Raw genomic sequence first — 23,136 nt, 5'->3', positions numbered from 1 at the left:
ATATATATATATATATATATATATATATATATATATATATATATATAGATCGAAACCTGTGTTTGGAAACATTTTAAACCTTTGCTTAATCTTGTTACGCCTATTTTAATACGGTAATTTAATACATAAAGGATCGAAGGCTCTCCTTTTAAAAACAAACACACACTCAGTAACTGTTCCACAGAGACGATATAACCCTTATTGCACCTTACGATATATTTATAAGCGTTATTTGCATAAATTGTGCTTTAGACGTTTTACCTCACGGCTGCTCTGCTGCTACAGACCACACACTACACTATCACTGGGCGATACATTTATTATTAAAATAAAAACACGTTCCTATTCTGTTAAAGGTGTCATGGTTTTTACTTCTTTATAGTTTATACTGTTTTTTAGTCCCTACACCTAACGCAAGACGAAACGAAGCTACAGCGTGTAACATGGGAAGTGAACCGTGTGGACGACTCAGAGTGAACTGGAGCCCGGTTTTTACTAGTGAAGTAAAAGTTACAACGCGGTTAATATCAGCAGCTAGTTAGCAACACGTGGGGGGTTTATTTTGTACGTGATCACAAACTCTTATAATTATAATTACAATAAAGAAACAAAACCACCTGCTTTTATAAACTTTTATTGTAAAAAAACACAATAACAGCAAGATGATGTGTAACAGCCGACCATCCCGAATCGCTCACAGCACACTTACAACACGTTAAAATAAAAGTCCATGTCAGGGACGCGGGGATAAAACAGACCCAAATGCAGGACAGCGCAAAAGAAAACAGGATTTACTAAATAAAAATAAAAACAAAACACACAAAACAGGACGCAACAAGAGACGACATTAGAGGACGACAAAGGATTCCGCGCTGCTCAAGGCAATGCGGCTCGACATGAGGAACAGGTGTGTGTGCAGAGGAACAGGTGTGTGTGCAGAGGAACAGGTGTGTGTGCAGAGGAACAGGTGTGTGTGCAGAGGAACAGGTGTGTGTGCAGAGGAACAGGTGTGCAGAGGCGGGGGGGGGGACGAGACACGGGCGGGGAGTTCGAGACAAGGGCGGGGGGGGCGAGACAAGGGCGGGGAAGACGAGACAAGGGCGGGGAGGACAAGACAAGGGCGGGGAGGACGAGACAAGGGCGGGGAGGACAAGACAAGGGCGGGGAGGACAAGACAAGGGCGGGGAGGACGAGACAAGGGCGGGGAGGACAAGACAAAAGCCCGTGGCCAAAGTCCGAGCTGAGTCCTGACAGTCCAAATGCAGAACCACGTGCAAAGTGAAGAAAACAGGTCTAGTGTCATCAGGCACTTGGGAAAAAGAAAGACGATGAGACGGCTTCGGAAGAAAATAAAGACAAATAAAAAACCAAAAGATAAAAGTCAGGAGTTTGTTTCTTGACAGGATAAAAGGAAAAGAAAAAAAAATCAAGTTGTAACGTACAGTAATCTAGTGCGATGACTAAGATTGTTTATAGCTAATATCACGATGTCTTAGTGCAGAGTTTTCATGGAGTGTTTTTCGGTTATTCAACATCCAAAAATAAACTTTAAAGCTGAACAGTTTTTCACAACAATTCACCAAAATGATCTAAATATCCGCAGCAGTTATCTACAGAATCTCTGAATACATGATGTTTATAACAATAGAATCAGGAGTTATCGTCTGGTGTCCCACCAGCTCACACACACACACACACACACACACACACACACACACACACACACACACACACACACACACACATTTCATATTAAAAACCTTTGACTCCGCCTTTAGGTCATCATTTCACCGATATACACTTATGTAACATCAATATTTGTTCTGCTGGTTAAAATATTTCTAAAGTACACTCCAGATATAATTACTGATACCCTCCGTTTACACAGACACCCCAAAACCTGACTACATTAAGAGGAGGAAGAGATGGGAACAAATAACAGTACGAAAAATATATATATATAAATCGAAACCTGTGTTGAAACATTTTAAACCTTTGCTTAATCTTGTTACGCCTATTTTAATACGGTAATTTAATACATAAAGGATCGAAGGCTCTCCTTTTAAAAACAAACACACACTCAGTAACTGTTCCACAGAGACGATATAACCCTTATTGCACCTTACGATATATTTATAAGCGTTATTTGCATAAATTGTGCTTTAGACGTTTTACCTCACGGCTGCTCTGCTGCTACAGACCACACACTACACTATCACTGGGCGATACATTTATTATTAAAATAAAAACACGTTCCTATTCTGTTAAAGGTGTCATGGTTTTTACTTCTTTATAGTTTATACTGTTTTTTAGTCCCTACACCTAACGCAAGACGAAACGAAGCTACAGCGTGTAACATGGGAAGTGAACCGTGTGGACGACTCCGAGTGCCGGGAGGTGACTGGAGGACATCGGCGTCAAATCAGGGGACGATAACCGGAGCCCAGTCTCTCCTTATGCGTCCGTACTGCGAGGAGGAAAAGAAGAACGAAACATCGCGGGATGAAAATGAACTTGTCTGTAAAGAACAGTGGTGTGTGTGTGTGTGTGTGTGTGTGTGTGTGTGTGTGTGTGTGTGTGTGTGTGTGGTGACCTACCTGGATGTCAGTGAGTTCTTTGTAGAACCTGGTGGCGAGCTCAGGACCATTCTTCATGGTTGGGATTTCGTATTGCTAATCAAAAGAGAGTCATCAACAAGCTTATTTATCTGAACAAATTCCTTATGTTCATTTTCATTACAACCAAAATTCTGTGGCGAGAAGAATTCATGGGGAATTCTGAAGGAGCTCCACGGAGCAGACGGGAAAAAACTTTACATCGGCTGACTCGACACTTCCTGATTTGGAACACATCCTGGGTTTGTGATGATAAAGGTGTGAGGTCGTACCTGTCCTTTATAGAGCAGACTGCCGACAGGACACACCACACACGCTGTCCCTGCTCCAAACACCTCCAACACACGTCCTCCTCTCAGAGCCTCCAGCAGCTCCTTCATCACCAGAGTCCGCTCGGTCACCTTAAACTCACCCTACAGCACGCACACACGCACACACACACGCACACGCACACGCACACGCACACGCACACGCACACACACACACACACACACACACACACACACCACACAGCAGTCACACATTAGCATGTGCATACTACACACCAGCAATAATAAGAGAAGCTTAAGAATTTGCCACACACACACACACACACGCACACACACACACACACACACTCACCCACTCCCTGGCCAGGTCCAGCAGAGACTGTCTGGTGACTCCGGGGAGAATGATACCATCTAGTGGAGGAGTGACCAGCTCTCGTTCTGTAGACGAACAAAACAAACACAATCTCTGGTATAATTACACACTGTTATTACTGTTTAACTGCAACGATAACAATAAAGTAACTTTAAAAGACGTGCATTATGTCTGTTAGCGTAACAATTTACTCGTGGTCTCTTTTTACTTCTCTGTATTTATACATTGTGTTGTGTTTATATATTTCTCTCTTTTTGCGGCTGTAACAAATTTCCCCATTGTGGGACGAATAAAGGTATCTCTCATCTTATCTTATCTTATCTTATCTTATCTTCTCTCATCTCATCTCATCATGAGCTACAACTCATCATCTGAACACATCTTCTGGTTATTAAAGCGTATGAGTATTAGTGGGTTACGGCACTAAGCACATTTTCAGATCTTCACTACCTCCTTCTCACTCAGACTCTTCTGAGCAGGGGATCATTTTAACTTTTAACCTTTACATCGATTCGGATGTGAATTCGAGGCTGCAGCGGAGTGAAAACTGAACTGGAAGATTTCTTTTCTTTTCTTTGCGTCTCCTGGTAACAGGATCACGTTAAACACGTGTGTGTGGACATTTTTGGTTTTAAGTAATCCAAAAGGTGATTAATGTGTTAATCCTCTTAGAGCGTCCGTCTGAGTTGCTTTGTGTCTGATATAACAGATGACAAATCATTGGCACCCTATACACATGTGTGTGTGTGTGTGTGTGTGTGTGTGTGTGTGTGTGTGTGTGTGTGTGTGTGTGTGTGTGTGTGTGTGTGTGAGACAGAGACAGACAAATATACTTCTGCTGCTACACCGCCTTCTGTTTTCATCCTCATTGTTTTTGTCTGCTGCTGTAACTTTGGGAATTGTCCACCCGAGTTTAATAGTGTTCTCTTCTATTAATGTACACACTCCTCACCTTGTCCTGTGTTCACTCCAGTGTGTGTGTGTGTGTGTGTGTGTGTGTGTGTGTGTGTGTGTGTGTGATTTTCCTGCTGCTGTTTTTTTTAAAGGTCACCAGCTCAGTAATCACTGAGACAGAATCCGAGCACAGACAAACAGATGGTGATTTAAGACCCCAGAATTCCACGTGCCAAATTTCTACATTTTTCCAAAACTTTTCCATTCCAGACCGACATAAGACTCCTGATACATGTACTGTGTGTGTGTGTGTGTGTGTGTGTGTGTGTGTGTGTGTGTGTGTGTGTGTGTGTGTGTGTGTGAGAGAGAGACAGAACATGCTCACCTCCTTTCTCATTGGTCCAGTAGATGAAGAGGTTCATGGTACCGACCTCAGTGATCTCCTCTTTCTCACCGTACAGCCACAGAACCTGCTGACAGCCCTGTTTCACTGCCTCACTCTGGATGGCTATAGTAGGCCCATAGTTACTGAAACACACACAGACACAGACACAGACATACACACAGACACACAGGCACAGGCACACACAGGCACAGACACACACAGGCACAGAGGCACAGGCACAGACACACACAGGCACAGAGACACACAGGCACACACAGGCACAGACACACACAGGCACAGAGGCACAGGCACAGACACACACAGGCACAGAGACACACAGGCACAGGCACACACAGGCACAGAGACACAGGCACAGGCACAGGCACACACGGGCACAGACACAGAGACACACAGGCACAGACACACACAGGCACAGACACACACAGGCACAGAGACACACAGGCACAGACACACAGGCACAGGCACAGGCACACACGGGCACAGACACAGAGACACACAGGCACAGGCACACACAGGCACAGAGGCACGGGCACAGACACACACAGGCACAGACACACACAGGCACAGACACACACAGGCACAGAGACACACAGGCACAGAGACACACAGGCACAGAGACACACAGGCACAGACACACACGGGCACAGACACACACGGGCACAGACACGCACACAGGCACAGACACGCACACAGGCACAGACACGCACACAGGCACAGACACACACACAGGCACAGACACACACAGGCACAGGCACACACAGGCACAGGCACACACAGGCACAGGCACACACAGGCACAGAGGCACGGGCACAGACGCACACAGGCACACAGAATAAAAATTACATTTAATTATCTTTAAAGGGCAATGTAATAAATGACAAGTATGATGAAATCATAATGTGGCTCAGAGGATGACGATTTTATCACACTTTCAATTTACTCTTTTGATTTGTCACTGAGGGAAAAAAAATTCAATTAAAAAATTAAAAAATAAAATTAAAATAATGAATAATAATAATAATAATAATAATAATAATAATAATACATATAAAATATATTCATATTTAATATAAATAAATAAAAACCTTCTTGGGCCCTAATAAACAAAACAAACACACGATTGAGGCAGGGTGTAACTTTGAGCCCTTGACTGCACATGAATCATGTGTAGAACTACTGGATCATAACAGGAGGGATTAATCAAACACACATTCATCTCAAGCGCTGATTAAACAGTCAGTCACATTATTTACAACATCGCACAAAACGTCACACTCCCTCCATGAATGTGTGTGTGTGTGTGTGTGTGCGCGTGTGTGCGTGCATAGTTAATCCTGTGTAATCCGCCTCACTCAGCAAACTTTACACCACTTTAGTTTCAAATGTCTGCAGCAGTGAAAGGCTAGTATGAAGTGCGTGTGTGTGTGTGTGTGCGTGTGTGTGTGTGTGTGTGTACAGCATTGCATCAGATTTCTACTTGACTTCTCTCAGTGTTGAGTGTCAAATAAATAAAATGTTATATTATAAATATATACACAAAAAAGAAAAAAAGAATATTAGTAAAAATAAAAATAAAGGTCAGTTAAATGGTCACTTTAAAAATAAAAAACAACAACAAAACAGCCTGAAATGGGAACGACAGAATAAAGGAAAACAGAATAAAGGACATGGACTTGGGTGAAACGGAAAAAAACCAACCACATGAATAGCCAAAAAAAAATGAAGGATCAGAATTTAGGCACATTTATAAACCTTGTGCTGAATTTAGTCTGTCTTTAGTTAGAATTTAGAATTATTTAAAAAACTGAATAAATAGTGAAGATCAAGTGAAAAATGCTGAACATTTTTTAAATAAACTAAATAAAAATGACAGATTTTATTTGCCCCCTGACCTGCCCATCTTGTAGGCTCCTACTCCGCCTCTGCAGGCTCGCACGAAGCGAGGATCCGCCAGCAGGGACACGGGATTGAAGGCTCCTGTGGAGAAGTACGGCCCCACCGGCCCCACGATGACAAACAGGAGGGCGTGGCCCGCTCGGGACACGCCCAATGTAGGCTGAGCCAAAAGGAAAAAGGTCAGTATAGCAGCATGGCAGCCGTGATCCGATAAACCTAATCTTACATACAAGAACATACGTGAGCAGAGTTCAGCGTCTCACCTCGGTGCCGATGAAGGTGGGTCTGATGTAAAGACTGGCGTCGGTGGAGTAAGGAACCCACTCCTGGTCCAAATCAATCAGCTTCTTTATACAGTCCAACAGCTCGTGCTTATCAAATAACTGCAGAGAGAATCAGAGCTGATGATGATGATGATTGAAGAGCTGTGTGTGTGTCCCTGTCTGTCTGTGTGTGTCCCTGTCTGTCTGTCTGTCTCTGTGTGTGTCCCTGTCTGTCTGTCTGTCTCTGTGTGTGTCCCTGTCTGTCTGTCTGTCTGTCTGTCTCTGTGTGTGTCCCTGCCTGTCTGTCTGTCTGTCTCTGTGTGTGTCCCTGCCTGTCTGTCTGTCTGTCTCTGTGTGTGTCCCTGCCTGTCTGTCTGTCTCTGTGTGTGTCCCTGTCTGTCTGCCTGTCTATCTGTCTCTGTGTCCCTGTCTGTCTGTCTCTGTGTCCCTGTCTGTCTGTCTCTGTGTCCCTGTCTGTCTGTCTGTCTCTGTGTCCCTGTCTGTCTCTGTGTCTGTGTCCCTGTCTGTCTCTGTCCCTGTCTGTCTCTGTGTCCCTGTCTGTCTCTGTCTGTCTGTCTGTCTGTCTCTGTCTGTCTGTCTGTCTCTGTGTCCCTGTCTGTCTGTCTCTGTGTCCCTGTCTGTCTGTCTCTGTGTCCCTGTCTGTCTGTCTCTGTGTCCCTGTCTGTCTGTCTGTCTCTGTGTCCCTGTCTGTCTGTCTGTCTCTGTGTCCCTGTCTGTCTGTCTGTCTCTGTGTCCCTGTCTGTCTGTCTCTGTGTCCCTGTCTGTCTGTCTCTGTGTCCCTGTCTGTCTGTCTCTGTGTCCCTGTCTGTCTGTCTCTGTGTCCCTGTCTGTCTCTGTGTCTGTGTCCCTGTCTGTCTCTGTGTATGTGTGTGTCCCTGTCTGTCTCTGTGTATGTGTGTGTCCCAGTCTGTCTCTGTGTATGTGTCCCTGTGTGTGTGTCCCTGTCTGTCTCTGGGTCCCTGTGTGTGTATGTGTGTGAGTGTGTGTGTGTGTGTGTGTGTGTGTGTGTGTGTGTGTGTGTGTGTGTGTGTGTGTGTGTGTGTGTGTGAGAGAGACACTCACCGGCAGGGTGCAGCGGTCTGCACTGCGGTACATACGCTCCATATTCAGCATGGGCCGAAACAGACGGATCTGATTGTCCACTCCCCGGAACGCCTTCATACCCTCAAACAGCTAAAGCACAGAGACAGGCGCGCGGCATACACACACAGACAAGCGCGCGGCATACACACAGACAGGCGCGCGGCGCACACACACAGACAGGCGCGCAGCACACACACAATCATGTCAGGTTTGATCAACTCCAGTCTTTTACCTAAAGTCTGAAACCTACAACATGATTAGAAAAACGTGACACTGGTCTATAAAACATTCTCTCAGATAAATAAATCTCAGAAAACAAGTCACAGACATGGCTGAGCGTGGCTACTACAGTTAGCAGGCTAATCTGATATGAGAAGGAAGCTGGAACAAACCAGCACTGAAACAACTTTTCACATTTTAAATCACTCAGTCTGCTGTAGGGTATAATTATTGGCCACGCCCACAAGGGACTCGACCCACAAGGGACTTGCAAGGGACTCGACCCACAAGGGACTTGCTAAGTCTGCTGAGGTTAAACTGAACATTTTCTGGGACAAAATCTTTGAAAGAACAAATCTGACATTTCTGTGATGTTTTAAGACATTTGTAGTGATTTAAAAAAAAAATCCAAAATCGTGAACAGAACACACGTTTTAAAAACAGTGACTGTGGGTTGTGAATAAATATTGGCACCTCAATGGAGTAATGCAGAACGGAGGACGCCGGGTGGAGCGACAGGTTTTGGAAAGGTTTAATTTGAGGAGTTTCCCATCCTCCTTTCTCTGTCCAGTTCACAGTCAACATGTGATCAGAGAAAAACTTTCCAAAGCCCAGGTTGGACAGGTCGGGCTTGGGGTTCGGGGTCTTCCTCTTCTCGATGGTTAAATCTGCAGCCTGAGAGGAGGAGAAAGAGGGAGGACAAAAGACAGGGAGGTGGGAGTGAAAGCAGACGTGTGGAAGGACAGACAGTCTGTTTATTTGAATTCATCATGACTGATTGTGCATGCATTTGACACATGGATTAATTGCAATCAAATTAAGATTAAGAGCAGTGACTGAGCAGAAAGGAAAAAGTGCTGCAGAAAGTGAAAGAGCAAAAAAAAAAAAGAGGAAAAAGAAAAATGTCAGAAAATCCCACACAGGACACCTTAAACAACACAAACACACTAGGCATAAAAAATATAAACCCCACCCAGGCCCAAACCAACAGTGAGAAGGGTTTAACAGCAATGTCTGCCGCCTTAACTCAAAAACCCTCGACGTGTTCATTCCAGCAGCAGCAGCAGGGCGTGAACAGGACGAGTGGAAAAAAAAGACTGGGGGATCGAGTTACAGCTCTGTTCTTCAGGTTCGCACAGTGAGTTACCTTGAAAGAGGAGCTGGCAAAGCGCAGAGACCCCAAACACCTGGGGAGAGACTGCAGGAAACGTCCACATAATGCCTGAGAGAGAGAGAGAGAGAGAGAGAGAGAGAGAGAGAGAGAGAGAGAGAGAGAGAGAGAGAGAGAGAGAGAGAGAGAGAGGGCATTAACTTATATGCACAATAACTGCATTTCTCAGCCAAGGTGACACACAGTGTTGCTGTTATTGTTGCTAAAGGCAGGTTGCATGGCAAGAAGGTCAGGGATTTGCAGTCACATGCCACTTCTTAGAAATTAGTGTGCATTTTAGTCTGTGTGTGTGTGTGTCTGTGTGTGTGTGTGTGTGTGTGTGTGTGTGTGTGTGTGTGTGTGTGTGTGTGTGTGTGTTAAATCCCCCCAACAACTAATCACTGCTGACCACTGTCCATTAAAAAAAGTCACTGACTATTATTTTTCCTGACATCCAATCAGTGATAATCGTTTCTAGTCTCTTTCTCACACACACACACACACACACACACACACACACACACACACACACAACACTTCTTACTGATGTCAGAATCAGAATCAAGTTTATTGACCAAGTGTGTTGTTAATGACACACATAAGGAATTTGGTTCCAGCTGTTTGTGACTCTCAAAAGTACAGCCATAAATAACACTATACTATACAATACACACATAAATAACACTATACTATACAATACACACATAAATAACACTATACTATACAATACACACATAAATAACACTATACTATACAATACAGCCATAAATAACACTATACTATGCAACACAGCCATAAATAACACTATACTATACAATACAGCCATAAATAACACTATACTATAGAATACAGCCATAAATAACACTATACTATACAATACACACATAAATAACACTATACTATGCAACACAGCCATAAATAACACTATACTATACACACATAAATAACACTATACTATACAGCCATAAATAACACTATACTATACAACACAGCCATAAATAACACTACACTATACAATACAGCCATAAATAACACTATACTATACAATACAGCCATAAATAAGACTATACTATACAATACACACATAAATAAGACTATACTATACAATACAGCCATAAATAACACTATACTATACAATACACACATAAATAACACTATACTATACAATACAGCCATAAATAAGACTATACTATACAATACACACATAAATAAGACTATACTATACAATACAGCCATAAATAAGACTATACTATACAATACACACATAAATAAGACTATACTACAGATATTTAAGGTAATAAATCCCATTCATTTAATCTTTCTTTGTATTTCTCACAACAGCTTCATTTTGTCTGTGTTCTTTATAGAAATAAAACAACTCTTTAAACTATGATGAGAAGACTTCGTTCATTAATAAATACAGCTCTAGGCTCATGGAGTCTCTCATCATCATCCAACATCTGGATAAAAGGTCTGGATAAAAGGTGTCTTGCTAAACCCCAGAAATGTAAATGTAAATCATGCAAAACGAATTAAACGATTCAACCAATATGCAAATGAACCCGTGACGTCACCAGGTTTTGAGTAAACAATTTAGTTGCAAAAAATAAAAAATAAATTAATTTATGAGTCATAAAATAATTCTAATTATAAAATGTACTAAGTTTAATAACGAGTCTCATCAGTCCAGCAGGTTTTATGGCTTTATTTCCAAAAAAACTTCTCACGTTTGCTATTTTGTTTTGCTTTGCTTTGTTTGTTTATTTATTTGTTTATTTATTTGTTTGTTTACTTATTTTGAATGTAAACATCTGTAAACTTTCAGCCAGAGGTGTAAAAACTCCGCGGGTTAAACGGTGATGAAGGAGCAGAGTTTATTTATTAGCAGGTTTTGTTCATTATTGACAAATAAACACAGAAATTCTCACAGAGTTTGAAGAAGAATCTCAAGCTAAAGTGAACTCACCGTCCTCAGAGCCGCCATCACGACACACTGAAAACTGTCCGGCTAGAAACAAACAGCGATTTCTTTAAAGTTCCGTCTTTGTGTGTCCTCGGTGTTAAAGCGGGTCTGTCTCAAATCGCACTGTCTAGGGGACACGAATCACGCTAGATATAAACAGATTTATTTATACAAGTGTTTAGACAAGACAAACAATATATATATATTTTGTAACATGTTCTGCAGACATGATTATCCACAGGCACTTCCTCTATCCTCATGTTAATTCACTACAGCAGGGAATAAATCCATCATGAACATTTACTCAAAGTCAATTTAGTTTTAGCATTAATTAAAGACTATTTAATAAGAATAAAAAAAAAAATAAGCGAGCCGAAACAAAGCTTTAAACTAAGACGAATTAAACCAATCATCTAATTACTACAAACAAAGTCGATTTTCTGCACAGAGCCGTTAACTGTAAACAAACTCAGCTGTTAATGACAGAAGTGAGTCTAATAAACCTCCAGTTCTTTATTTCAGACGTTTCCTGTTGGTTTCGTGCCCACAGCCGTTTGTGAACGTGACCTTTTATGGAGTTTTGTGGGTGTCACTACATGCAAATGAGCTTAAAGGTGGTGTACGATCTCTGAAAGCCAATGTTGACATTTGAAATCATCAAAACAAACACGCCCCTAACCCAAATGGGTGTCATCCCTGTTTTGATAGCTCCGCCCCTCACACACACACGTAACCCAGACTATTATGGTGGAACCTGCTGGGGCGGCTGGCCGAGGGGATATTTTTTTTATCGATAAATGAACACAATGAGTAATACTATGGTAATACAAATGTGTTTTTGTAGTACTGTGTGTTGTACCATGAAAGGTTTAGCTCCGTTTCATGTGGAAGACGACGTTCAACACCGAGGCAGAGGTAACGGCAGGTATTCGCCATGTCAATGTTTCAATCGCTTTCTGCTAATGTCAGACATGCGCACTGAACGCTCTCTCCAGCGCATATTGACAAGACACGCCCCATCTGCTCATTGGCTGCACGTTTGTTTTGTTAGCCGGCCCGACTCTGTTTTCTGAAGCATTTTTCAAACATCATGCACCGCACCTATAATGAGGAACACACGTGATCATCCGTACACGTGCACACGTGCATGAAGAAGATCAGCTTTATCTAAACGTGATAAATACAGGGGAGAATTATAGTTTGGTTTGGATGACGCAAACTTTTACACACAACTTTATTAACAGATGGATTTTACAGTTTTAGGCCATCGATGATCACACAGTGAATCTTAAATAACTTTTTCTTCTTAAACCATATAAAGTCACTACACAGTGCACAACATGACAAGCTTATAAATCCCTTTGATATTTAGCCAGTTTAAATAAGACCTCACACATGTTCTGAGGTGTTTTTCTGACTCTGGATGTGTGAATATTAAGAACAATTGATTAGTATATAAATAATGATGTTTATATGTGATATAATGGTATAATGTCTGTACAGTTAATATAAAGTCAAGAAGTGCTGCACATGAACTGACCACGTTGATCAATTGACTCATTAATCGATTATTGATTATCATTAACTATTGACTCTGGCTTTAGTCACCTATAAAGAACAAGAAGCCAGTAACCATGTCAATTTGAGACACACCCAGGGACTGCGTGTGCGTGTGTGTGTGTGTGTGTGTGTGTGTGTGTGAGTGAGTGTGTGTGTGTGAGTGAGTGTGTGTGTGTGTGTGTGTGTGTGTGTGTGTGTGTGTGTGTGTGTGTGTGTGTGTGTGTGTGTGTGTGTGTGTGTGTGTGTGTGTGTGTGTGTGTGAGTGTGTGTGTGTGTGTGTGTGTGTGTGTGTGTGTGTGTGTGTGTGTGTGTGACTATAAATAATTGATGGCTAAATCATTAAAACGAATGAATAAAACAAATAAAATAACAAAATGTGCAGCACAGGATAGTTGTTTATTTATTTACTTACTTAATTACTTTATTTATTTATTTATTTATTTTTAAATATCAGTTTAGTGTATATTTGTGTTTGTTTAAATGTAAATAAATAAATAAATAAATCAATAAATGTGATTTGGGGGGGGGGGGTCGATATTTATATCTGAGAGGTGTGACGATGTTCTTACACCTGATTGGACGATACGAACTTTAGTTGGTTATGAAGGTTAACAGTGTACACCAGAGGCTTGATTCTATTGGTCGAGCGGAGAGGCGGTGGACTTTTGCGCCTCGCTGATTGGATAAAACCAGTTTGCGTCAGGATGCGTTCAATTTGCGCAGAGCCTGCGCAAAAACTGCGCTACAAATAGTCTAGTTCTATCATGTTATAAGTAAACAAAAATACAAACAAACGAATTCATAAATAAAGTATGTTTCTGTAGTATTTTTTTGTTAAAAAGTCAACAAATATTCAAAAAATGTTTGTGAATATTTTTTTAAATATCAATTAGATTAATAATTAATTGTTTAATTCATTGATATATTTCAAGAAAAAAAGAGATCAAATAAATAAATAAAAGCAATTTGATTTTAATGCTGAAAACCAAACTTATATTTTCTTGTTAAATTCATTTATATTATTTTTTGACATATTTTGTATTAAGTATACACTTAAAATAAATAAAGTAAAAATCCAAACACTTGTGTTTTTATTGTCATGGATGACTTTCAGAACATTGTGTAAATAAATGTATTTTACAAATTTTTAATTATTATAATTATTTAATTATTATACATAAAATCATTATGTTTATAAACCTAATTTTATATACATAGCTATTAACTAGTAAATATCAACTAAGAGGAAAAAGTTAATTGTAATACAATTAAAACTTAAAACAATGTTATAAGGGGGGCACGGTGGCTTAGCGGTTAGCACGTTCGCCTCAAACCTCCAGGGTTATGGGTTCGATTCCCGCCTCCGCCTTGTGTGTGTGGAGTTTGCACACTCCTGAGATATGCACAGGCTCCCCGTGACCCGAGAATTTCGGAGAAGCGGTAGAAAATGAATGAAAATGTTATAATGTAAATAATATTCTTTAAGAACAAATACTGACAGACAAATAAATAAATGAAATAAATAGTTTACCAACTAAATAATCCCAGGATTCAGATGTATTTGATTATTAGCTAAAGGGAAGAAGAGAGTCAGATCAACGTGTTGAATTTATTTATTTCCACTTTTTTTAATAGAAATCTTTATTTGTGCTGAGAATCAAGAGCATTTTAATGTGTTAGTAAATAACATTAGTGTAATCACTCAGTACATTAAAACATTTCAAAAGGTAATCAAACATTTCCGTGTTACTTCCTGTAACGATCTTCTCATTGTTTAAAAAAAAAAAAAAAAAGAGAAACGATCGACAGACTCGGACGATGTAAACATTGGGGTCGTTTTTGATTTGTGTGCTTTCTAATTTTTTGGAGGAATCTGACTTTTGAAGCCGTAGTTGAGCTCGGCTCCGCCGCTCAGGAGCAGGTCTATTCCGGTGCAGAAGGTGGCGTCGGCAGCCAGGAAGAGAGCCATGAGTCCACTTTCCTCCTCGGTGCCCATCCGCCCCAGCAGCTAGCACAAACACACAGATTTACACTTTACAGACAGACAGATTAACACTCGACATCATCTCTGAGTAACGTCTGAGTGGATCGTGATGTTCGGAGATCCCGAAGCAGCCTGATGTGTTTCTGCTCTGAAAGCTTTAGCACTCTGTGTAGGAGCTATTTGTCTATTTTGTTTGTGTAATGTTCAAATTTTGTTTATTTGTTAAGTAGTTTATTTTTTGGTCTTTTTGTTCATTAGAATATGTTTACCTTCTAACTGGATTGGTTAGTATTTCTTTTCTATTGAGGTGCAGTAGGCCATGTGCACCGATGGGATAAAAAAGGGGTTTGGTTGTTTCAGCCCAGAATGCACCTGGCAGTTGGGCACAAAGGAGCGGAAGATGCACAATTGTTTGTTTGCTTGTAAACCCTTTACTAAAGCTCCCCAAACGCATCGTCTGGCTTGGATTCGATGCTGTAACTGTGTAAACCACAACCCATAGTGTATCTTGGTGATTATTTGAGTTATTTTGGAGTTAAGTTTGATTCATATTTTTTTTATTTCATTGGATTTGACAAATGGTTCCTAAACTCTGTACATTCTGTACAATGGCTGTACTTTCAACATCCTTTACTTCTTTATATTTCTGTTGATAATCTTCTGCTTTTTAATATTTAATGATAATGTTTTGTTTTTTCTTGTTTTTAATAATGGGCATGTTTTACTGTGTACCGTTACCATAGTAACAGCTCATTCGCTCACACACACACGACGACACAAAAGGACACAGACACACACACAAACAATACACAAAGTCACACACACACGACACACACAATCCAAGATGGTGGCGAGGCAGTAGCACGCAGCGGCCACTCCGGATTCAATATGGTGCTATAACACTGTGTTCATTACGGTATTTCTGCACACACAATATTGTTGAACATCCAGTATTTAGGCTTCACTGCTGTTTCTGTTTAATGTCTTTTGTGTATTGTCTTGTAAATTTTTGTCCTGCACTGTCTTGTCTGTCTTGTCCTGCACTGTCTTGTCTGTCTTATCCTGCACTGTCTTGTCTGTCTTGTTTGTCTTGTCCTGCAGTGTGTACACCAGGTCACACAGATACACTTTATGTATCTAGGACTAACTTACTGAGCCCTTACAGCTCTGTGTGTGTTTTATGTAGCACCACCATTCTGGAGAAACGTCTCATGTCACTGTGTACTGTAACAGCTGTATATGGTTGTAATGACAATAAACTCACACACACACACACTCACACACACACACACACTCACACACACTCACACACTCGCTCACACTCGCTCACACACACACAAACACAAAGTGAGTGACATACGGCTAAGTACGGTGACCCATACTCAGAATTCGTTCTCTGCGTTTAACCCATCCAAAGTGCACACACACACCATGAACACACATACACACACCGTGAACACACACCCGGAGCAGTGGGCAGCCATTTATGCTGCGGCACCCAGGGAGCAGTTGGGGGGTTCGATGCCTTGCTCAAGGGCACCTCAGTCGTGGTATTGCCGGCCCGAGACTCGAACCCACAACTCTAACCATTAGGCCACGACTTCCCCCACACAAAGACACACAAAGACAGACAGACAGACACAGACACACACTGATAAACAACCCCCCCCCACACACACACACCTGTGCGTTCTCTCCCTCTTTAATGGCAGCAGCGGCGTCGGCTGTCTGTCCCGCCAGCTCCTCCCACAGAGGTGTCATCACATTACCAGGGGAAAAGCTGTAAAATAATCACATTAAACTATACAGCAGTAAACAATAAACCATGACAGATTTAACCCAGAACAGGATGTGTATTTCAGCGTGTCTCTCCTGTTCGTCTCGAGTGCAGACGAATTCTCTTACTGAACCTTCGTATCGTCTCCCAGCGACCACGAAGCTGCAGTCGTCCGGGTTACCGACCTGCTCTGGTGTAACTATTCTGTGTTACCCCTTTATTTAGCTTTTACGATATACTTCGTTTACATGGAACAAAGCCATATTCCTGGTAAATATTTATCTTGTAAACAACTCCAGCCGCTGCTTCACTCTCACTCACTCTCTCAACAAACACACGATTCCTACTGAATAAACCCGTTTGTCATCACAGAGGGTTAATGCGAATGACAGAAGAAAAGAAGAAAAGTGATCAGAGACAGAACTCACCAGTTAACTCTCACATTATAGCGACTTTCATCTACAGCCATGGCTTTGGTCATGGAGATGATCGCCCCCTAATGGACAAACAGCAGCATTACATGGTTTCAGTTCCATCAAGATTCTGGTTTTATTCATGACACGTCACATGACACGTCACATGACACGTCACATGACACGTCACATGACACGTCACATGACACGTCACATGACACGTCACATGACACGTCACATGACACGTCACATGACACGTCACATGACACGTCACATGACACGTCACATGACACGTCACAGCTAACGTCTGGATTTCTGATTGGTCAGAAGGTCTCGATTAATATAAGGAGACGTTTATTTTTGTTTAATTTGATCTTTACAAATTAAATTATATTAAAAATAAATCTCTCACCTTGGTGGCCACGTACGGAGCGGCGTGTCTCTGGCCGATGGACGCCACCAGGCTGGAGACATTGATGATGTTGCCTTGCGTTTTCCTCAAGTACGGAAGAGCAAACTGGCCATGAGAGAAGAAAAAGGAAACACAAACAGCCTAAAATTAGCACAATCGTGTATACATGCAATTTAGGTGTGAATTAAAAACCTTAAAAAGGTACAAAAGCATCAAAACCAGCTGTAAATTAAACTTTCACATTAAAAACTATTTTCTCACCCAAGCTTTAAATGTAAATAATGTGTTGGTTTTAGATACATCAAATATATTGATCCATTTATGCTATTTTACATATGATTCATAATAAATGAATCGGATTCGTTTATTCATCATGTGACTCTTCACACATTTCTTTTTTTGCACATGATTCATGTAATTCTTGTACATGATTCATATATTTTAACATAATATTTTTAAACAACGATTCGTTAATTCTCACAAAAAAAAGAAGATTCATTTCTTCTTACATGTGATTCTTTACACATGATTCGTTTGTTCCCAGATATGATTGTTCACCAGACTCATTTATTCTCATACAATTTCTTCTTCTTTTTTTATATATATATAAATGACTGTTATTCACATTACTATGTGATTCTTCATACATGACTCATTTATCATCATTCTATTCAACAAATGCTTCATTTTTTCATACCTATGATTCGTCACATGACTCAGTTACTCACACCTGATTCTTCACGAGTCATTTATTTTCACACGATTTCTTCTTCTTTTTTTTTAACCTAATAAGTTATTCCTTCATGTGATTCCTTACACATGATTCATTTAATCTCAGGATTTTATTAGTATTTTTAAAACGATTACTTTTACATTTGATTCCTCACACACGATTCATTTACGACCATTTTTTTTAAACAAACGATTCATTGATTCTACACATGATTCACTTATTTTACGTGACTGCACGACAATGGAATAAAAACAGACGACTACTTTTTTCAGGGTTCTGTAGTGTTTGGTCTCAGATCTGTCACAAGGCAGGTTTTTCCACACCCAGTTTGCGTCCTGAACAACACACACACAGCGAACGGGAAAAACCGGATCTGACGATCCGACGTCTCACCTTGGACGCAAGGAAGTAGCTGATCAGATTCAGGTTGAGTAAATCTCTGAACTCCTCTGCGCTGGTGTCGTCTGTGGGTTTATGTGGAGGATCTGAGCACAGAGAACATTCACATTATTATTCACATCAAAACCACAGAACTCTGACCGATCAGAAGATTTTATCGTGCCGTGGTGTAAGAGAGAACAAAGCGGCGAGCTGAAAGTCGACACTTACGCCAGCCTGCGTTATTCACCAAACAGTCGATTTGTCCGAAGCGCTCGACGGTCGTGCTGATCAGCCTCTGAGCGATAAACATAAACACTGTTCAGAATAAAATAATAAATAAAGTCCAGACCACATTACATCTCCGGACTGTGAGACGCACCGCACCTTAATGTCGTCTTCTTTAGACATGTCACAAGACACAAAGTGACACAACCCCGGCCCGGCTTTATTCAGCTCTTCCTCCACACGTTTACCTGCTTCGACTTGTGCAGAAATAAACAAAACTTTATTAACAAAGAAGCAGCTGACATCATGTAAAGAAAAAGAAATAAAAATGTCCTACGGGTGAATAATTAAGATAAACGAATCAGGTAAACGATTCACAAATTAAGGTAAAAGAATCATGTAAATGACTCCTCTAAAAAAAGTTTCAAAAAAAGAAACAAATCATGGAAATTATATTTGAAAAAAGCCCAAAGTGCGTTCGAACGCATGCAGATCCTCATCACGTGATGATCCGCACGTGAAGGTCTTCTATGTCAACAGACCTGACATGTGACTTTAGGGAACTTTGTACTAGTGACAGATCTGTGTGGCTTTCGATTCAGCTCTGTTCTCCTACAAGAGGATTTCTACATCCTACATAAAACTTTTGTTTTAAATGTGAGTCATCTTCATTTTAAGCGCACTACATACGATGGGCTTTAACATGAAACGATGGTTTACACACCTACACAGTGCACAGCGTCCAAAAAGGGAACCCGCTTCACTTATAACTTGTGTAATACATGTTCAGAAAGTACGTCATTTACGCTAGAAAGTGAACGCCATGATTACTACATCCTACATGGTGCTCTAGAGATATATTAATGATCGTGACATGGAAGTGCACTAAACAGGTTGGGGTATAAAACATCGACTTTTACACCTGGATACTGCACTCTGTTTACAAAAGAAAATGTTTTTTTAAATTCGACTCCATTCTCTCACTAGATAGACGATGACACGACCACGACGACTTCACCACCCCACCCAGTGCACCGTGTAATAACCGATCCTTTCCATTAAACACTCATTTTTCTAATGTGTATTCATCCAATCGTTTTGGATCGATATTGAATATCTAATATTCAAGTTCACACAAAGATTCGACTATCTGGTAAAGATGCTTATTTTTCTTATAGAGATTTTTGGAGCAAAATTTGGTGATTAACTTAATAATTATGGACTGAAAATATCACATAAACGGACAGAAATAATGGAATAATAACGTTCTAAATGTTATAACTAACATATTATTTATAATTGAACTTAAGCATTATATCGAAGCCTTAAAAGATGCAAGAAATAAAAAAGCGAAACGGGATGTATAGAATTTTTGAACCCCCCCCCCCCCGTATAGTTTTTATTTCTCTCTTTGTGTTGTTTCCTTCGATGCTACAATGAATGTAATACATAATAGTTGACTGAACACACCGCGATCCTCTCCATGCATATTGTTATTGTTCTTGTTATGTGATGTGATAAATAAATAAATAAATAAATAAATTAAAATAACTGACCCGATTATAATTAAACTGCACGTGCTCTAAATGAGAGTGAATGAAGTGATTGTTAAACTCTGCATTGTACACTTGTGTCATCTTTGTCTGAAAGTGCACTAAACAATGCAATGTTCAGTAACTTCAACGAATAATAAATAAATAAAAATAAATACACAAACAAATACATAAACGTATAAATATAAATATAAGGAACTCTTACCTCCTCGAGCGCAGAAAACAACTTTAGATCCGTTCTGCACTGAAAAATGGAGGTTTATTTAGTAACTCGTTTTTTTCTCTCTCTTTCTCTTCCCTTTAATTCCCTCCTGAACACAACTTACCGAACACCTTGACGATGCCCCTGCCGATACCTTTGGACCCCCCGGTCACAATCACCACCTTGTCTTTATATCGCTGTGCACTCGCCATGTTTCTGCAGCTCATTTGGGACCAAAACGCTGTTAGGGGCAGAAATAATCAGGTGATTTCTGTTGTACTTCCGTAAAACACAGACGGTGCAGTTACACACAGCTGCCGCCAGGTGGACAAAACCAAAACAAACCCTCGTCCATCATCATTAACATGACTTCAGGGTCGGTAAAAAAAAAACTAACAAACAAAAAACACGATATCGAAGAGTAAGAAAAGTAAGAAACAACATAACTGTTGTTCTATTACAGTTCAATCGTGTTTTTTTTTGTTTTTTGTTTTTAAAAAAGGATGAATGTGTAAAGAAGAACATTTATTAAAAGACTGTTGTAAATGTTTCCCATGCAGATAGACGCTGTGCCACTGGTGGGGTTTATACATAAGAAACAACACATGGCTTAGTTACAGACGTGTCAAACACGTGTCAAACTGTCTGTTACGATCCCAAATGGTGTTTAGGGGTATGGTTGGGATGTAACAATATGAAATGATTATAAAGTTAGATTTCTGGTGTGTATGTGGCAATCAACGACAAGGACAATAAATAGTGGGCAAAACCTGTCTCTATTATCATACAAGTGGTGGTGACAAGTATTTACGATATCTACAGAAACAAGATAACAAAAGACACAAAGGGGAAACGAGACAAGAGCGGTTCCAAAACAAAGAAACAAGCAAAACCTGCGCTAGCTTGAACACAACCCTCTAACCTGAACTACAAAAGAAAGGTTATAAAACAAATCTTCAGCGTTGATGACGCCCTAACTAACCTACAGTATACTTCCTATCCAAACAAAAGGTACAGAGGGTGGCATGCATCCTAACCTAGTGTGTCTAATACAGAAAAGCTTACCTACGTGTTGCACAATGTATGTCACATGACATACTCACCTGTCCTGTTTTCCCCAATATAAACGAAGTCACATCCACAAAGCAAAGAAACACAAGCATACAGATGCAGAACGAGTGACTAACGAGTCACATACACAAAGTGACTAACGAGTCACATACACAAAGTGACTAACGAGTCACATACACAAAGTGACTAACGAGTCACATACACAAAGTGACTAACGAGTCACATACACAAAGTGACTAACGAGTCACATACACAAAGTGACTAACGAGTCACATACACAAAGTGACTAACGAGTCACATACACAAAGTGACTAACGAGTCACATACACAGTGACTAACGAGTCACATACACAAAGTGACTAACGAGTCACATACACAAAGTGATTAACAAATCACATACACAAAGTGATTAACGAGTCACATACACAAAGTGACTAACGAGTCACATACACAAAGTGACTAACGAGTCACATACAAAGTGACTAACGAGTCACATACACAAAGTGACTAACGAGTCACATACACAAAGTGACTAACGAGTCACATACACAAAGTGACTAACGAGTCACATACACAAAGTGACTAACGAGTCACATACACAAAGTGACTAACGAATTGCATACACAAAGTGACTAACGAGTCACATACACAAAGTGACTAACGAGTCACATATACAAAGTGACTAACGAGTCACATACACAAAGTGACTAATGAGTCACATACACAAAGTGACTAACGAGTCACATACACAAAGTGATTAACAAGTCACATACGCAAAGTGACTAACGAGTCACATACAAAGTGACTAACGAGTCACATACACAAAGTGACTAACGAGTCACATATACAAAGTGACTAACGAGTCACATACACAGTGACTAACGAGTCACATACACAAAGTGACTAACGAGTCACATACACAAAGTGATTAACAAATCACATACACAAAGTGACTAACGAGTCACATACACAAAGTGACTAACGAGTCACATATACAAAGTGACTAACGAGTCACATACACAAAGTGACTAACGAGTCACATACACAGTGACTAACGAGTCACATACACAAAGTGACTAACGAGTCACATACACAAAGTGACTAACGAGTCACATACACAAAGTGACTAACGAGTCACATACACAGTGACTAACGAGTCACATACACAAAGTGACTAACGAGTCACATACACAAAGTGACTAACGAGTCACATACACAGTGACTAACGAGTCACATACAAAGTGACTAACGAGTCACATACACAAAGTGACTAACGAGTCACATACACAGTGACTAACGAGTCACATACACAAAGTGACTAACGAGTCACATACACAAAGTGACTAACGAGTCACATACACAGTGACTAACGAGTCACATACAAAGTGACTAACGAGTCACATACACAAAGTGACTAACGAGTCACATACACAGTGACTAACGAGTCACATACAAAGTGACTAACGAGTCACATACACAAAGTGACTAACGAGTCACATACACAGTGACTAACGAGTCACATACAAAGTGACTAACGAGTCACATACACAAAGTGACTAACGAGTCACATACACAGTGACTAACGAGTCACATACAAAGTGACTAACGAGTCACATACACAAAGTGATTGACAAATTGGGATACATGTACAGTCTGACATACTAAAACCGATC

At 40.5% G+C, this 23,136-nt stretch overlaps 2 protein-coding genes across 5 annotated transcripts; both read right to left on the bottom strand.

Moving 5' to 3' along the window:
* Positions 1 to 303: 303 nt before the first annotated feature.
* bcat2 (branched chain amino-acid transaminase 2, mitochondrial) lies at positions 304 to 11,238 on the bottom strand. Of its 3 annotated transcripts, XR_007137937.1 has the most exons (12): positions 11,156 to 11,238; positions 9,187 to 9,261; positions 8,514 to 8,714; positions 7,800 to 7,910; positions 6,717 to 6,836; positions 6,450 to 6,613; positions 4,537 to 4,679; positions 3,237 to 3,322; positions 2,888 to 3,028; positions 2,598 to 2,672; positions 2,317 to 2,467; positions 304 to 402 (listed from the first exon to the last, which is right to left on the bottom strand). XR_007137937.1 is itself a non-coding variant. In XM_027179393.2 (11 exons), exons 1-11 carry the CDS (start codon positions 11,171 to 11,173, stop codon positions 2,423 to 2,425), a joined length of 1,179 nt encoding a protein of 392 aa, XP_027035194.2. In that variant the 5' UTR covers positions 11,174 to 11,238; the 3' UTR covers positions 619 to 2,422. The 3 variants fall into 3 exon arrangements, 2 of the variants coding, with proteins under 2 accessions (XP_027035194.2, XP_047656949.1); XM_027179393.2 differs by lacking the exon at positions 304 to 402 and having other exon boundaries at positions 619 to 2,467; XM_047800993.1 differs by lacking the exons at positions 304 to 402; positions 11,156 to 11,238 and adding an exon at positions 9,626 to 9,658 and having other exon boundaries at positions 619 to 2,467.
* Positions 11,239 to 14,307: 3,069 nt separating this feature from the next.
* On the bottom strand, positions 14,308 to 21,666 carry hsd17b14 (hydroxysteroid (17-beta) dehydrogenase 14). 2 transcript variants are annotated; one of them, XM_047801013.1, is made up of 10 exons: positions 21,496 to 21,666; positions 20,517 to 20,633; positions 20,396 to 20,434; positions 18,797 to 18,894; positions 18,641 to 18,707; positions 18,425 to 18,516; positions 17,299 to 17,403; positions 16,902 to 16,969; positions 16,380 to 16,476; positions 14,308 to 14,720 (listed from the first exon to the last, which is right to left on the bottom strand). In XM_047801013.1, exons 2-10 carry the CDS (start codon positions 20,617 to 20,619, stop codon positions 14,568 to 14,570), a joined length of 822 nt encoding a protein of 273 aa, XP_047656969.1. In that variant the 5' UTR covers positions 20,620 to 20,633; positions 21,496 to 21,666; the 3' UTR covers positions 14,308 to 14,567. The 2 variants fall into 2 exon arrangements, with proteins under 2 accessions (XP_047656969.1, XP_027035211.1); XM_027179410.2 differs by lacking the exon at positions 21,496 to 21,666 and having other exon boundaries at positions 20,517 to 20,686.
* Between the last annotated feature and the right edge of the window lie 1,470 nt (positions 21,667 to 23,136).

Source organism: Tachysurus fulvidraco, chromosome 15 (assembly GCF_022655615.1).
Source record: "Tachysurus fulvidraco isolate hzauxx_2018 chromosome 15, HZAU_PFXX_2.0, whole genome shotgun sequence".
Lineage (NCBI taxonomy): Eukaryota > Metazoa > Chordata > Actinopteri > Siluriformes > Bagridae > Tachysurus > Tachysurus fulvidraco.
This window is presented reverse-complemented; position numbering and strand designations above follow the sequence as displayed.

Coding starts and splice junctions, on each gene's coding strand:
- bcat2 (XM_027179393.2), bottom strand. Junction 8,715..9,186: donor TTGCCAGCTCCTCTTTCAAG/GTAACTCACTGT, acceptor TCCTCCTCTCAG/GCTGCAGATTTAACCATCGA. Junction 2,468..2,597: donor AAGAACTCACTGACATCCAG/GTAGGTCACCAC, acceptor TCCTCCTCGCAG/TACGGACGCATAAGGAGAGA.
- hsd17b14 (XM_047801013.1), bottom strand. CDS start 20,619: ATGAGCTGCAGAAACATGGCGAGTGCACAGCGATATAAAGACAAGGTG. Junction 17,404..18,424: donor GCTACTTCCTTGCGTCCAAG/GTGAGACGTCGG, acceptor TCTCATGGCCAG/TTTGCTCTTCCGTACTTGAG. Junction 16,477..16,901: donor TATAATGTGAGAGTTAACTG/GTGAGTTCTGTC, acceptor ATTATTTTACAG/CTTTTCCCCTGGTAATGTGA.